A 15443-nucleotide genomic window follows, 5' to 3' on the forward strand; every position below is an offset into this window, starting at 1 on the left:
TCTGCCTCTCAAAGCGAGCTGGAGCCTCGGGGTGAAAGGACCCCGTCTAGTAGCAGTGGCAGAGAGGGTGGTTGTAAAGGATGAGGTAGGACCTGTGAGCTCAGGACAAATTCCAGACACAGCAGTCCCACCACTGCCCCTCTCAGAGGGTGACTCATTCCTGTGGGTGCTCAGCCAATCTTTTTGCCCCCCAGGGGCGGTGGTGAAGACAGAGCAACAGAGCACCTGGCAGGCTGATCAGATGGGGACTGGAGATGGGGGGTGGGGCGTCAGGATGCCAGATTGCTAATGCTCTTTCTGCCTGTTTCTCAGCACCCAACCTGTCACTGCAGGGGCCCCCAAGGTTCTCTTTCTTCGTTCCTGCCCATGTCAGCCAGCACCTCTGTTCCCCTGGGGAAGGCGGCGGTGGTGAAGATGGCTCCAAGAAGGGCAGTACCTGTATAGGGAGGGAAGGAGGGGAGGAGACCTGAAGGTTTGCAAAATGTTGACTGCAGTAAGGTCGCGTCTGTGTGTGTGCTGTGCGCGTGCAGGTACGCCTATGAGTGCGAGTGTGCCTATGTATGAGCATTTGTGCATGTGGCAGGGGTGTCACGGATAGACGCTCAGGCTGTGCGCTGCCATTTACATAGACCCTAATGTGAATGGTGTCCACGGAAGTTGCATGGTGCTGCAGTCCTGTGTGTGTGGGTGTGTATGTGTTAGGGAGTCAGAAACATGTCTGTGCAGTCCTTTGTAGTTTCCTATGTACCTACTATCATCCTGGCTCCTCTTTCTCCCTCCTTCCTCTCTTGATGTCTGCTTCCCTCCCAGCTCATCTCCCTTCAACTCCTGTCTCTGGTTGCGGTAGAGGCCTCAGGGCCCCTGCCCCAGCCTAGGGATGCCGTAGTGGGTGGGCAGTGCCCTGAGCCAAACTGTTCTCCTAGATGGCTCATCCATGTGAGCTAAGCCTGCACCCACCACTCTCCTTTCTCCAAAATCTGTTTCGTTTTGAGGACATCTGAGCCAAGAGCACCCTCTCCATCTAGGAATGAAAGCCAGACTCGGGCCCACCCCCATCCTGACTGCTCATTTTTGAACCTCCCCAAGTCCAAGCCTCTGTTGCCCTCCGGGATGTGTTGTGTGGCTCTGCATCCTGCGGTGGCAGAAGGTAGAGGAGGGTCAGGGTTGACCCTCAAGAAAAGAGGGAAAACACAAAGCACAAAGCTGAGGGGGTGGGATGGACAGTAGGCCTACTCCCCGTCTTCTGGCACTGCCCCCCTCTCTCCCTGCTACCCTCTGGCCCTCTTTCCATCCTCTCCAGCTAGTGACAGGGGCTGAAATGAAGAGGAGTCTGTCCACCAGCCACTCTAAAAGTCAGCAGCAGTGGGGTCAGGGCCCCTGTTACCTGGGACTAGATGAAACCAAGCACTCTGTTATCCGGCATTTCCTTCCAGAGGGTTCCACTACCCGACCCTGAGCACAGCTCCCACTCAGTGACCAGCACCCTGAGGTACTCTAAGATCCCAAAGTGCCTTGTGATATATCAGAGATGATGGCACTAGCTTCAGCCTCGTTTTAGCATTAGACACATACTTCTGTTTCCAAAGCTTTTGGAGGTGGGGAATCCTGTTTAGCAACCCCAAAGTGGCTGAATTTTCAAACACACACACACACACACACACACACACACACACACACACACACACACACACACCAGAACTGATAACTGTGGGAGAGGGTGTGTCCTTTAAAGATCTTGATTCAAAACATTTTGTCCTTTGGGGGACATCCTTTTACGTGTCCTCCGTAGTGGAGGAGATACTGTCTTATAAGCCATAAAGCTCTGAACTAACAGGAAGTGATCTTGATAATATTGAGACTATCTCAGGGCCCCTGCCCCAGCCTAGGGATGCTGTAATGAGTGGGCAGTGCCCTGAGCCAGACTGTTCTCGTGGATGTCTCATCCATGTGAGCTAAGCCTGCACCCACCACTCTCCTTTCTCCAAAATCTGTTTCTTTTTGAGGATATCTGGGCCAAGAGCACCCTCTCCATCTAGGAATGATTACCTTTTGAGTGTAGTTTTAACTTTTGGAACATCTCAGGCCATTTGAAGCCACGTGTGTTGGAGCAAGTTCATGTGAAGCTCAGCCGAGCCCTGCGTGGTTTGGAGTTGGGGTGCCTGTCTCTAGGTCCCAGGCTGGGTAGGGACCTGCAGTGTTGTCAGGCTCCTTTGGGTTTCCCAAAGAAGAGGTCAGTGTGTTTCAAGAAATGATACCCTGCTTGGGGAAAGCACATAGCCTCCCCAAGGTCGGCTTTGAAAAGAAGCAGTACTCTTTGTTGTATTGGAAAACGATATTTTCATACTTTAAAGTCACACCCTGCATGTAGTGGTGGCTTCCAATTATTAATTAATTTATTTTTTTTAACAGTCACTGGCACACAGAGCTTATTGTGTGCCAGGCAGTGATCTAAGCACTTTACAAAAATAACTTGTTTAATCCTCACAATAGCCTAGGAAGTAGATCCCAGGATTATCTGCATTAAATGGATTAATCAGAATATCTAATTTACAAAAGCATATTAAAAACCCCACCAATGCCGAATAACTGAGGTCTTGTTTGACGGGAGTTTTAAAGCATTTTAGTCTGTGTATTGGTCTATTTACTATTTACTGTCCTTTCTGGTTGGCCCCTCCTCGCTCTATCTAGGAAGAAGGAAGTTGTCTATGAGTCAGACTCTCCTTCCTTCTCCATCCCAGAGTCCAGGTGGGGGTCACTCCAGAGTACTGGGGTTGGTTGAAATGGCTGGACCCTGTCTCTCCAGAGACCCCAACCTCTCAATCCCACATGGCCCCAAGCATCCCATAGCAGCTCTGGGGATTAGATGGGTGGAGTAAGAGTTTCGGTGAGAAAGCAGGTGCTCAAAACCCTGTCCTCAGTGGTATTGGTGGAATCCTTGGGGTCAGGCTCACAGGCAGGGCAGGTACCGGCATTGGTGACCGCTGACCATGGAGATGTGATATGTCACCAACTCACATGTCAACAGGAGCCAAGCAGTGTCAGGGAGAGGGCACTTGTGGGGATTGTGGTAAACAGAAGGACCACCACCAGTCCTCAGCTCAGCCAATTGTTGCCAGTATCTTCCAATTTTTAAGTGAAATCTCACAATTTTTAATTAGTGGCATCTAATTTTTTAAAAGCAACAACTTTTTAAAGAAAAATCACTGTGTGAGCTAAACAAAACCGGTTTACAGGCAGAGACCCTGAACTCAGTTTGAACCTCTCTGAGCCTGAGGACTCCCTCACCCCCCCCCCAAATCTATCCAAGGCTGTAGCACTCAAATGGGGGCAGTGTTCTGCCCCAGGAACTCAAACTGGGTGGGCTTCTTAAGAGAAGGCAGTTCGTGGCCAGTGGGGCTGTGTGCTGGGTGCTGTGTGTCCATGTCAGTGAGCTCATGCTGTGTGTGCCTAAGTGTGTGTGTGGGCCGGTGGGTTTGTTCATGGCAAGTGGGGTCCTCCTCAGAGGACCAGTATTTTCTCTGTGGGGCAGGAACCTGAGTCAGTGAAAAATGCTCTAGTAAATTCTCAGTAATGAATAGACACCCCCCCCCACCCACTTAAGGCAGCTTGGGTCACAGCAATAACCATTCAACACTCACCCCTGCCGCTAGCATCCCGAACCCAGCAATCTCCTTTGCGTTTCCAGTTGTGGGGAAAAGGGGAATAGCCCTGCCCAGCACATGGGGGAATAGTGGAAACTCTGAGCCATGCTGGTACCTTAACCTTTGCTCCCCCAGCCAAGAGGGGCAGGCCCCTCCAATCCCAGGAAAAGCCAGGGTTCCTCTCTGTGGAGGGGCCCAGGACCCTCCTTTGCTATTTCTCTCCTCTGCCCTGCTTAGATCTCCTTTTCTAGGGAGGGGTGGTGCTGTCTGCCCAGGCAGTGGTTGCAGGGGCCTGGGCTACTGGGGTGTGCAGAAAGAGCTGTGGCAATGTGTCTATATTGGGTGGCCAGGGGAGGGGACCATGCTTAGGGAGGATATGGAGGCCCCTGGCTGTGGGAGCATAATGCTGTATCTCCTGCTGTCCTTCGGTTGATTTGGTACCTGAAGATGGAAGAATAGACTTCTAAGGAGGGCCCGAACACCACCCCACACCACCCCAAACTCCACTGAGATTCCAGCCAATAGGGCAGGAATCAGCCCACCCCCATGGGCAGTCCTTGGTAACAAGGAGTGTGGCAAATCACTCTTCTTAAGTTGGGGGGCACGTCCCCAAAGTTTGCATTATTCCCATTAGGGACAGAGGTGCCCCCTGGGACTGGTGGGGTCAGCCTCTGAAAATTTTAAAGCATCCTTCTCCCTAAGGGAGAGGCTCCCAGTCTGAGGACCACATCCCTCAAATATCCCAAATGGTTTCTCACACCACCCAGTGGGCTTCCCAGCTTAGGGAGCCCCTTGGCTTGAATGGCCCCAGCCCCCCAAGTGAGTAGTTAAGAAGCAGTGGGGGAAGAGGGGCAATGAAGCCCAAAGGACTATGGGAACCTTCCTAGACCTCCGCTTCCACTTGGTTCCGCCGTGCGTCCCACCACATACCCTCCCTTCTACCTGCACAGGCTCTGAGGATGGGGGGAGGCTTGGGGTTCACCTTGCCACGACTAACAGCCCACCCCCCCCCTCACACACACACACACACACACACACACACACCCATAGCTGCAGGCACACTTCATGCACTCTCCGGACAGCAAACTAGCGGCCCCCCGCCCAGGAGAGCACGAGGATCGTGTTTCCGGGCCCCTCTCACAGGTTTATCACTGTATCGGGACCCCCATCTACCACATTCCCCTTTGTCCGCGACCCCTGGACCCGCCCCCGCGGCCGTCGCACCACGAATGTACGTTCAGTCTTTTTAACTAGCTGCTAAGCGGCGTGATCAGGGTACCGCCAGGCCTCCGAGCCCCGGGCTCGAGACCCGCCCCTCACGCCGCCAGAGCTGCCCTCCCGGGCGCCCCGACGTGTGCGCCCGAGGGGGTGTCAGCCTCTGCGCCCCGCTCCCGCCGAGCTGCCTGCTGCTAAAGGCCTCCCCCGGGTTATCGCCCCTAGCCGCCCGCCGCCCCCGCCCCGCGCTGTGCTTGTGTTAGCTTCCCCTCCGCAGGCTCTCGGTCGCAGGGTCCCTGGCCCGGGGCGGGGCGGGGCTGGAGTGGTAGCTCGCCCCTCAGGGCTTCAGGGCAGGATGCTGACGAGGGCTGGGAGGGGAAGCTAGCTGGCCAATTCTCCGGGCTCGAAGAGCCCCTGTCGCCCACCCCTGATTCCAGTTACCTCACCGCCTACAGAGCTGCCCCCTCCCCCCGCTAAATAACTGGCCTTGCAATTGGATGCCAAAGAGCCCAGAGTTGAGGGGGACCCAAGCTTTGAGCCTAGGTCTCTCAGAGCCACCCAACACCCCCTTTTGGCCCAAGCCCCTGCGTCCGTGTCTCCTGCCCCACCCCACTTACACCACTGAGGGCCCTGGGGGTCCCCAAACGTGCCCCCACTTCCAGCTCTTCCCTCTTCCCAGCCCCGAAAATAAAACTCAGGGACCAACATCTGCTTCCTTTGCACTTGCTCCGTCGACCCCTGCCCCCACACTTGGAGGGGCTTCCGAGGGTGAAGAGGCGGGGTTCGGGGCCCATGTGGCTGACAGTACTGAGCGAGGAGAGGGCTGGCCCCTGCCCCCTAAGAGGTGAGACTGGTGGAATGGGGGAAGCTCAGCCCTGGGGCCCACCTGAGCCCTTTCCCTCCAGGGACCCAAGGAGCCCCCTCGCATTATTGGGAGACACTTCCTGATCGAGATGGGGAGGGGAGCGAGGGATAGGAAGGGGATTGGTGAGAGGACCTCCCTCCCGGAGGTCCCGAATCCCAGCCTGTTTATTCCTGGGCTTCCCCATCCCATCACACCCCGCCCCCGCATTTTGTACTGCAATAATATTGTATTATAAGCTTGCACTAGTTCCCGACCCCGGCCAGCATGAGCATGCGCGAGAAACTCAGCACCACACACACAGGAAGACGGGACGCTTGTTTTTTTTCTTTCTCTCTCTCTCTCTCTCCGGGGTGCGTCCTCAGTGTACAAAGCGGCGTCGGGGGAGGGGGGGGTCCCGGGCCCGGGTAGAAGAGCATGCACTGAGACCCTGCCCCTAGACTGCGAGTACTGTACAAATCCAACACTTGAAACTGACACGCACACGCGCGGCGCCGCCGGGGAGGGGGGTGGGACACGGCCACGCACCCCCGCGCACACGGCCACGCACAGGCGGGGGTGGGGGGGCGCCCCGCCGTCAGGCGTCGCTGTGCGAGGGATCTTGTGCCTTTTAAAGTCCCTGTATGTTAATGCAGACAATCCGGAGAGCTTGTGTACTACCAAATCCTGATTAAAGACGCCTTCCAGGAACCTGCACTGCGCCTGCTTTCTTTCACCCTCCTCCTTCCTAACCCACCATTCGATGCAGAACCAATTCTGGGGTCGCCGGGCTGGGCAGAGGGCAGGGTCTGGTCTTCTGCTGACTCAGGGATGGGGTGGGGGGCAAACTCCAGATCAATGGATCCAGTCCCACTCCTCTTACCTCCGCTAAGACGGGCTAGATCGGGAAGGGACCGGAGGTTTCAGCCTAGTTGGACTTGAGCAACCCTCAGGAGGCGGCTGGCTGTCTCCTTTCATCCGCAGGAGGGCTTTGGGGGTGGACTCTGGGCTTTGGGGCCGACTCCAAATCGCCAACTTGCTGGAGGAGGGGTGCGGAGTAGGAAGGTGGGCGTAGTAATCAGTTTTTTATGGATCAGACAATTGAGGCCAAGTGTGTGCTGGGGGTGGGAAGCCAGAATGCCAGAGAGCCCCGTGGGAGGGAAGGGCACGGGAGCCTTCCCCCGTCCCCTGCTTTAATGGGGGGTCTGAAGTAGCCCTGGCTTGGGGGAGAATGGTCTGTTGAGGGGGATCAGTGAGAGAGTGGATTGTGCAGAGCCAAGGGAATGCAGGGATAGAATGTGGGTTGAGGGAGAACTAGGACAAGGAGAGGGGTGGGACACAAAGAAGGAGAGGATCGCAGAGACTTTGGAGACTGCAGAGAAAGGGTGAAAGTGGAGAGGGGCTCACCCTCTCTCTGTCCCCCACCCCACCCCTGCAAGCCTGCAGCCACAGCACCAAAAGAGGAAGATGCTTTTCTTGGGGCCTCAAGCAAGTGTGTGGGTAGAAGAAGGGCAAGCTACAGCTGCATTTCTTCACCCGCAGAGCATTTAGAATGTCCCCAGGCTGTCAGATCCTTGCCCTGTGGCAGCCAGGGATGGGTTGGGGACACTGAGATCTGGGGGTCAAGTATGTGAGGATCTGTAGAGACCTAGGGTAGGCAGCTGCCTTCCCAGGTCATCTTAGCCCTTCCACCCAGATGACTGCCACAGGCCAGTGTGCCCGGGGTGGGTGGCAGCCCTGGGTGTGGCGTGGAGGAGCAGAGGGAGGGCTCTTGGCTTGGCAGATGTGGTTTGAGAATAGAGACCCGGACAGACAGATGAAGAATCTGGGAAAGGCAGAGGTGGGCAGAGGAAGCTACCCTGTTGACTTCTCATCTCCAGTTTTCAGTCTGGGAAATTATGGCAATTGGCGGTGGGGGGGGGTCCCCTGGGGAGGAGGGGAGATGGGAGGTATGCGCTGGGCAGCTGCTGAGGGAGGAGATGGGGCACTGCTGTGAGAGGCACAAAGCCCTCCCCGCCCTGCAGTGAGGGAGGGGTGGGGTGTCAGAGTTCACATTCCTCTTGTCCATCGGCAGCCCCCCTTCTTTGACCTTGGGACTGTGGGCTGATGTGCAGTGCACAATGTCTGGGACTGGCTAGGGTCCAGGCAGGAGAGTTGCTCAATGCACACTGTGTGGGGATGGGGGTACGTGGAGTAACCTGTCTCCAGCGTCAGTAGCAGAGAAGTCAAGGCTGAGGAGAGCCCAGTTTTGTTGGTGGCAGGGGCAGCTGGGAGTCTGGTCCGTCTACCTCTGTTCACGTCTCCGGCTGACTGGAGTAAACACGGGCTTGGGCCGAGTTCTGAAGCTGGTGAGGTCACATGCTGCTGCTCTGGGCCCAGCGGAGGCAGGGGCAGGGTTGAGGCTTTCATTCTCTCTGTCTCAGGTCCAGAGGCCTGCCTCTCCTCCTCCCACACTATTCACCCTCACCACATCTGCCTTTGGCCAAACTCCATCGGTTCACCAGGGAGCTTTGAAACAGGTTTCCGGGCCTCAACTCTGACCTACAGAATCTAGGGAGTAGGACTCAGGGCTCTGTTTTTTTAAAAAGCACCCCCAAGTCACGTTGTGCCAAGCATGCTGGAGTACCACGATAAGCAGACTGGAATCATAAAGGGCCACTGCCCTGGGAAGGGAGCAGGAAGGTGTGAGCTTCCCCAGACCCCGACTTCCACTTGGTGACACCCAGCACTGTTTCTTCCCTCCGAGGTAGACTGGGAGAGTGTCACTGCTGTCCCCCTCCCATGGTGTCCTCAGGCCTATAGGGCCAATCACACAGAGGCTATCCAGTGACCGCTGGCTGACTGAATGAGCACAGGGGCATTGGGCACAGGCATCCAGGAGAGGCCAGAAAGGGTGTGGGAGGACTTCCCACTCTCTGAGGAAGGAGGAACTTGAGCCCAGCCCTGGCCCTCCCCAACATGGAGCCAGACGGGGAGGGGCTTTGAAATAGAAAACCCAGCATGCCCAGGCCAGGTGGGCTTGGCAGTAATCCTTAGGGCAAACCTGTCCCTACTCTGAGGTTCACAGCTCTGCGAAAGGGCAGAGGGTCCTGAGTTTCTCCACAAGGGAGGATGGGTGGCCGGTGAGGCAGTGGAAAGAATTCTGAGCTCTGGGCTACCCTGGGTGGTGTGCTTTGTGACTTGGGCATGTTGACGCTTCTCTCCAAGCCTCAGTTTCCCAGTCTGATATTATCAGCGATGCCTGATTTCCAGCTCTCATCCCTCATGTAATGGAAGGGGAGGGCTTTGAGATGAAAGGAGAAAGGGTTCCAGCTATGATCATCTAATGTGGGCGCTGTGAGCAGAGGATCTATCCTGTGGATGGGGCTTTTCCTGAGAGATCCAAAAACTGGCCGGATGGCAAGGGAAAAGGTGGTTCTAACAGGGATGTCCGAAGTGTCAGAGGTGGGACAGGGAACATAGGCAGAAGTTCTGCTGAGAAAGAATGGCTTGGTGGGGCTGAAGGACATCCCTGCTGGGTAGGATGTATCTAGTGCTGGGTGGGTGAGCTCTGAGCCAGACAGGATAAAAACATAATCAGAACACAGCCCCGAGTGTGCTGGGGTCCTGTCCAGTGTCTGATGCTATTTTGTCTTACATCGCTCCTCCCCACTCCATCAAGGCCTCACTGATGGTCTGACCATGAGGAAGATTATGGCAGTTAAGGATGGGAGAAATCACAGCCTCGAGCAAATCTTGGCCTTGGGGATTCCTTCCCCTCCACCAGCCTTTGGGCTGACTGCACAGAGACCTCAGCTGGGAGAGCCCCTTCTTCCCCGCCCCACTCCCGCCCACAGGTGTGGCATCCAGGAGTTTCTGGGGTTGAGGAAGGAATCAATGATCTTCAAACCAGAGTGAGCAGGGTGGGGGTAGGAGGTGGGGGGCAGGGTGGGGAGGGAGCTAACATTTATCAGTCAACCGCTATAAGTCAGCCTCATGGCTAACATGACCTCATTTATGGTCACAGCCTTTGTGGAGGATGCATTATCCCCATTTAATTTCCTAATCTAAAGATTTCACACTCCATGAAAACAAGGACCAGATCTGTCTTGCTGATCCATAAATTCACAGCTTCTAACACAGCGGCCAAGGCAATAGACATTCAAGGACTTCTTGAATGAATGAATGAAAAACCCTTAAGAGGCTCAGTGTTTATCAAGAAAGAGAGCCATGTAAACACGTGCTTGTGAAATAGAGGGTGGAAGGTTCTGTAATGGAAGGATGTGGGAAAACAAGTAGAGTGATGAAGTCGGCTTGGTGGGTGGACAAGAAGCTTTTGGGGAAATGAGCTGTTTTAGCTGGGTCCTGGAGGAAGAATAGGAATTTGTCATGTCAATAGAGAGAGTGAGAGGACCCCCTGGGCAAAGGAAACTGCCTAGGGAAAGACCCAGAAGTGTTAGATGCATGAGGCATTTAGAGAACTGCTGGAACGTAAGTGGGGGACCAGAGGGTGCTGCTCAAAGTGAGGCTGGAGCACAAGGTAGGAGTCAGATCATGCGGTGGGGTGGGGACAAGTGGGGGGGGGTGGGGATGCTTATGTGCCAAGCCAAAGACCGAAACTGTCTCCTGAGGACTGTGGGACCCACCATAGGTTTCTGCAGGTTTGAAGCAGACAGAAATGGGATCAGATTTAAGTTTCAGGAAGATCACTTGGGCAGCCGTAAAAAGAACGGATGGGCAATGCAGAATGGAAAAAGGCTGATGGTTGGGGAACCACGAGGCAGGACAGGGCTGTGCCCAGGGGCATAGGGCAGCAGACACAGATGTTCAAGAGGAATGCCTGGCAGGACTCCCTGAGAGTCTGGATGGCACCTGAAGGTGTTGGAGCCCCTCCAGGGCTTCTGGTCTGCACGGGTTGTGTTTAGGAAAACAGAGGCCCTGTGTGTTCAAAAGGCTAACAAAGTGCTGGATACCATCAGTACCATCCCACCAGGAACAAAGCCATGTCAGCCCTAATGGGGCCTGGTACATTGTGGGTGCCTGGGGATGTGTGTGATTGACAAGGGCAGAGCCAGAGAAGACACAGCAGCTGAGGTCCTGGTGAGATGGTCAGGCCTTTTGAGTCTGGAAGGAAGGGGGCTAAGGGCAGATGTGGCAAGAATCTAGAAAACCAAGGACATGCCATCACATTGCCAAGAACTCTGCACAAAGCTTCAAAGGGTAAAACTTAATCAAGTGAAAAGAAACTGCCTTTCATAGGCTGGCTGTGAGTTTTTGGAGGAAGTGTGGACTCAAAACATACCTACAGAGGACTGGGAAATTCCTGGCTGACAGGCAGGTGGGAAGGGGGCTGGAGCTCCAGGGGTCCAGCCTGCACTTCAAGGGGTGGAGGACAGCCTGAACTTTGCCCTTGTCTGACAGGTTCTGGTGGCCCTGGTGGCCAGCTCCCTGGCTGCAGAGGAACTGTGCCCTGTGAGGAGGCAGTGAGGGCTGACCCAGACACTTGCTGCCTCTCTCTGGACCTGGTTTCCTACATGGTGGCTATGATGGCTTGCAGTTGCCTCTGGGTTTCAGGATACACATAGGATACAGAAGAGTCGGGGTAAAGGGAAGACTGGTAGACAGAAAAGCCACCAGGATCAAGGCCTGGGACCTCAGGGGACCTGGAGCATGAACACAGTTATTCATCAGAGATTTATTAAGCACTTACTAGGTGCCAGGGACCATTCTAAGCCCTCGGGACAGAGCGATGAGCAAAACAGCCCCAGCATGTGCTCTAGTGGAACTCACAGTCTCACGGGCCTCCTAGCCTGGGAGTGCAGTCAGGCCTTCTCCGGCCCAGGATGGGGCGGGGGGCGACCTCAGTGGGTCCCTGTGTGTGCCCCTTGCAGGTATTCTCCGTGGCGCCCCCGTTTGAGGTGAATGGTCTCCCGCGAGCTGTGCCCCTGAGCCTGCCCTACCAGGACTACAAGAAGGATCTCTCCGATTACCGTGAACGGGCTCGGCTGCTCAACAGGGTCCGGAGGGTGGACTTCTCGCACATGCTACTTGCCACTCCGCAGGTCCCGCTGGCTCCTGTTCAGCCTCAAACGAATGGGAAGGAGGAAGAGGAGGAGGAGGAGGAGGAAGAGGAGGAGGAGGAGGAGGAAGAAGAAGAGGAAGAAGAGGAGGAGGAGGAGGAGGAAGATGAGGAAGAAGAGGAGGAAGAAGAGGAGGAGGAGGAGGCAGTGGCCCTGGGGGAGGTGCTGGGGCCACACAGTGGCTCCAGCAGTGAGGGCAGCGAGAGGAGCACGGACCGGAGCCAGGAGGGCGCCCCATCCACGCTGCTGGCCGATGATCAGAAAGAGTCCAGGGGCCGAGCCTCCATGGCTGACGGGGACCTGGAGCCTGAGGAGGGCTCCAAAACGCTGGTGCTCGTCTCCCCTGGCGACATGAAGAAGTCGCCTGTCACTGCCGACCTGGCCCCCGACCCTGACCTGGGCACTCTGGCTGCCCTCACTCCTCAGCACGAACGGCCCCAGCCCACTGGCAGCCAGCTGGACGTGTCTGAGCCAGGCACCCTGTCCTCTGTCCTCAAGTCTGAGCCCAAGCCCCCTGGGACCGGGACAGGGCCGGGGGCTGGGGCAGTGACCATAGGGGCAGGGGGAGTGGCAGTCACCTCCTCGCCCTTCACCAAAGTCGAGAGGACCTTTGTGCACATTGCAGAGAAAACCCACCTCAATGTCATGTCGTCTGGTGGACAAGCCTCCCGGTCTGAGGAGCTCAGCGCTGGGGGGGAGCTGGGCCTGGAGGTGCCCTCTGATGGAAGGGCTGCGGAGGAGGGGGCCTCCGTGTACCTGGAGAACGGCATTGCCCTATCAGGGCTGGTGAGCTGTGTCCTGTCCGCCCCCCCCGAGAGCAGCCCCTTGGAGGTGACCACAGACTCACTGCCCAATGGCCCAGCCCTTGCCGATGGGCCAGCCCCGGCGTCCCTGCTGGAGCCGGGTCCCGAGAAACTGGCCACCACCTCCCCCAGTCGCCATGCCAGGCCAGGCCCTCGCCCCAGGAGCCGAATCCCTGTCCTGCTGTCTGAGGAGGACACAGGCTCGGAGCCCTCAGGCTCACTGTCGGCCAAAGAGCGGTGGGGCAAGAGGGCGCGACCACAGCAGGACCTGGCGCGGCTGGTGATGGAGAAGAGGCAGGGCCGCCTGCTGCTGCGCCTGGCCTCTGGGGCCTCGTCCTCTTCCAGTGAGGAGCAGCGCCGTGCCTCTGAGACGCTCTCAGGCACAGGCTCCGAGGAGGACACGCCTGCCTCTGAGCCCGCGGTGCCCAGGAAAGCCGGGCGGGCAGCTGCCACCCGGAGCCGGATCCCCCGTCCCATCAGCATCCGCATGCCCACGCCTGCCGCAGCCCAGCAGCCCCCTGACAGACCCCAAGGCGCGGCCCCAGCATCTGACACAGCCATCACCAGCAGGTGAGAAACTGCTGCTAGTCCCAGGGCAGGCAGAGGGTGACTACAGAAGGCCTTCCACCAGCAGACGCTTCCCTGGAGCCAAGGGCTATTGATAATTCAGGAAGGACCCTCAGCCACACCCCCTGTCCACCACCTCCCCAACTAAGTCTCTCTTCTGACTCAGGTCCCAGCCCTCTCACTGGGCTCAAGGGAGTGGCTGCAGTGAGTGTGTCTGGAGGGGTTCCAAGGAGGCCAGGCTTGGGAAAAGGTTGATGGGGGCCAGTGGGGTCCACACACAGCCTCTGGCGTGCCATGGGGCATTTGAGGCCAAAGGATAAAGGCCAGAACAGTTGGGAGAAAACATTGTTCATATTAATATAAACATGGGTATATGATAGAGTAGAATGTAAAATCCATGCGAATTTTAAAGATAAAACAGAGACATCAAACAAAGCCTGGAACAAGCTCTTTTGGTAGCAGCCTGGGAGTGTGTGGCCCTTAGAGGTCCCGTTCTGGAGGATGGGGCACCATGCCTCAGTTTATCCATCTGTGCCAAGGTCTCCTCAGTTTCATCCAGCTCTGAGGATGCAGGACTCTGGAGCTCAGTGCCCAGGGAGATTCTGAAAATGTCTTTTTGTTTCTTTGCCCGCCTCTTGTCTCTTGCCTTCTGCCCTCCGCACCTCCCGCAGGCTCCAGCTGCAGAAGCCCCCAGGGACGGCCATTGCTGCTGACCTCCGTCCCAAACAGCCCCCCGGCCGTGGCCCGGGCCCGGGGCGAGCCCAAGCCGGCACCAGGCCCCCAGCCCCGCGCAGTCCCGGCCTCCCCGCCTCCTCCGCGCACCATCCCAGCGCCTCCCCCCGGAGCCGGTCCCTGTCCCGCAAAGAGAGCCCCTCCCCCTCGCACCAGGCCCGGCCGGGGGCCCCCCCACCCCGGGGCGCCCCGCAGGCCCGGGCCCAGCCTGAAGGCACCCCCTCCCCGGGGGCCCCCAAGAAAGGACCCAGAGTGAAACTCCAGACTCAGCGCGCAACCAAAGGCCGGGCGGGGGTTGCGGAGGGTCGGGCTGGGGCCAGATAATGACGCGCGCGGCGCTCCGTGGCCCCTCACCCTCACCCCGGCCCCCCACCTGCAGCCGGCCACACTGGAACAGCTCCCAGCACAGCCTTACGCGCCTGACGCGCGCCACCCGCGGCCCCAGCTTCCTGCCTGCATCCGCGAGGACGCGCGCCAGCACACGCCGCGCCCACCCGCCGGCCCTGCGGAAGGAGACGCGGCGCCGCGGGGGGAGTGTCCGCCTCCCCATCCTTCCCTGTCTCCGCCCCTCCCCCTGCTGCCCTTCAGGTGGGGCAGGCTCACCCTACGCCCCGGGGAAGGCTCAGCGACTCTTCACCAAGAACTCCACGAATGGGGACGCCCTGCTAACCACCAGGCCTCTGCTGCTCTCCAAGCCCTCCCAGGGAACTCTGCTTACACATCCTGCGGCGCCTTTCCCTCCTCCTGACCCTCATCCAGCCAAAGCTACACGCCCCAACCCTTTCGGAAAGGCAGCCTCAAATTCCAGAAGTGGAGGCTCCAGCCTCCCACTAGGGGTTAATCTCACATCTCCTGGGAGCTGTGGTGGTTGGAAAGGGCTCTTCTCAGCTGCCAGATGGGGGTTGGGGAGGTGAGACCTAGGAGCCATTGGTCGACTGTGGTGTGAGGAGGCAGGTCTGACCTGCCTCAAAGTCAGTACCATCCTGGACACCCCTGTAGGAGGCAGTGGACAGGTGATGGGGGAAGGGTGTTCCCTTGCGCCTCTAGGGTGCAAAGACCCCCTCCCCCTCAGTTTGTGTGGGACCTCAGTGGGAACCATCAAGTGTGTGTGGGCTGCCTTCCTGGGCAAGTGTTTCCCAGTGGGAAGTTAGAGGGGGGGCTTTAAAAAAGGTTTCACCCCTTCCCTTTGTCCCCGGATCTAGTGCTCAGGATCCCTCACCATCAGGAATTCCTTCTTGCCATCTAACCTCAATCTTGCCTACTGCAGTTTCAGCCAACTTCTCTCTCTCCTGAATTCAGTGGAGGTGGAGAATGGCTGGTTATCATCTTCTCTGCACTGGCCCTTTGGAGGTTCAGGGACTCAGTTCTAGCTGGGTCACCATCCCTGTCCTCCTGCCTGTGGGGAGTAGGCTGGATCAGACCATCATCTCCCCCAGTGGGAGAGAGAGCAGAAATAGGCAGACAGACAGCTGGCCCCTGGACTCAAGGCAGAAAGGCCCTTTTAACTTCCAGATTGTATGCTTGTGTGATAGGTCCCCAGTCCCCTCCACCTCCAGCTCACCCTTCAGCCTGTCCCCTCTTGTCC

The 15443-nt window shown here is 57.3% G+C and overlaps 1 protein-coding gene across 1 annotated transcript in view; it reads left to right on the forward strand.

The window, feature by feature from the left end:
- The window catches only part of TTBK1 (tau tubulin kinase 1), a 35378-nt gene extending 21196 nt beyond the window's left edge, over positions 1–14182 (forward strand). The window contains exons 13-14 of the mRNA XM_065885464.1: positions 11568–13129; positions 13798–14182. Of these exons, the coding sequence (XP_065741536.1) occupies positions 11568–13129; positions 13798–14182 (1947 nt within the window). The remainder of the gene's footprint in view (positions 1–11567; positions 13130–13797) is intronic.
- The last annotated feature ends 1261 nt before the right edge of the window (positions 14183–15443 follow it).

This window comes from Phocoena phocoena, chromosome 10 (genome assembly GCF_963924675.1).
Source record: "Phocoena phocoena chromosome 10, mPhoPho1.1, whole genome shotgun sequence".
NCBI classification, from domain to species: domain Eukaryota; kingdom Metazoa; phylum Chordata; class Mammalia; order Artiodactyla; family Phocoenidae; genus Phocoena; species Phocoena phocoena.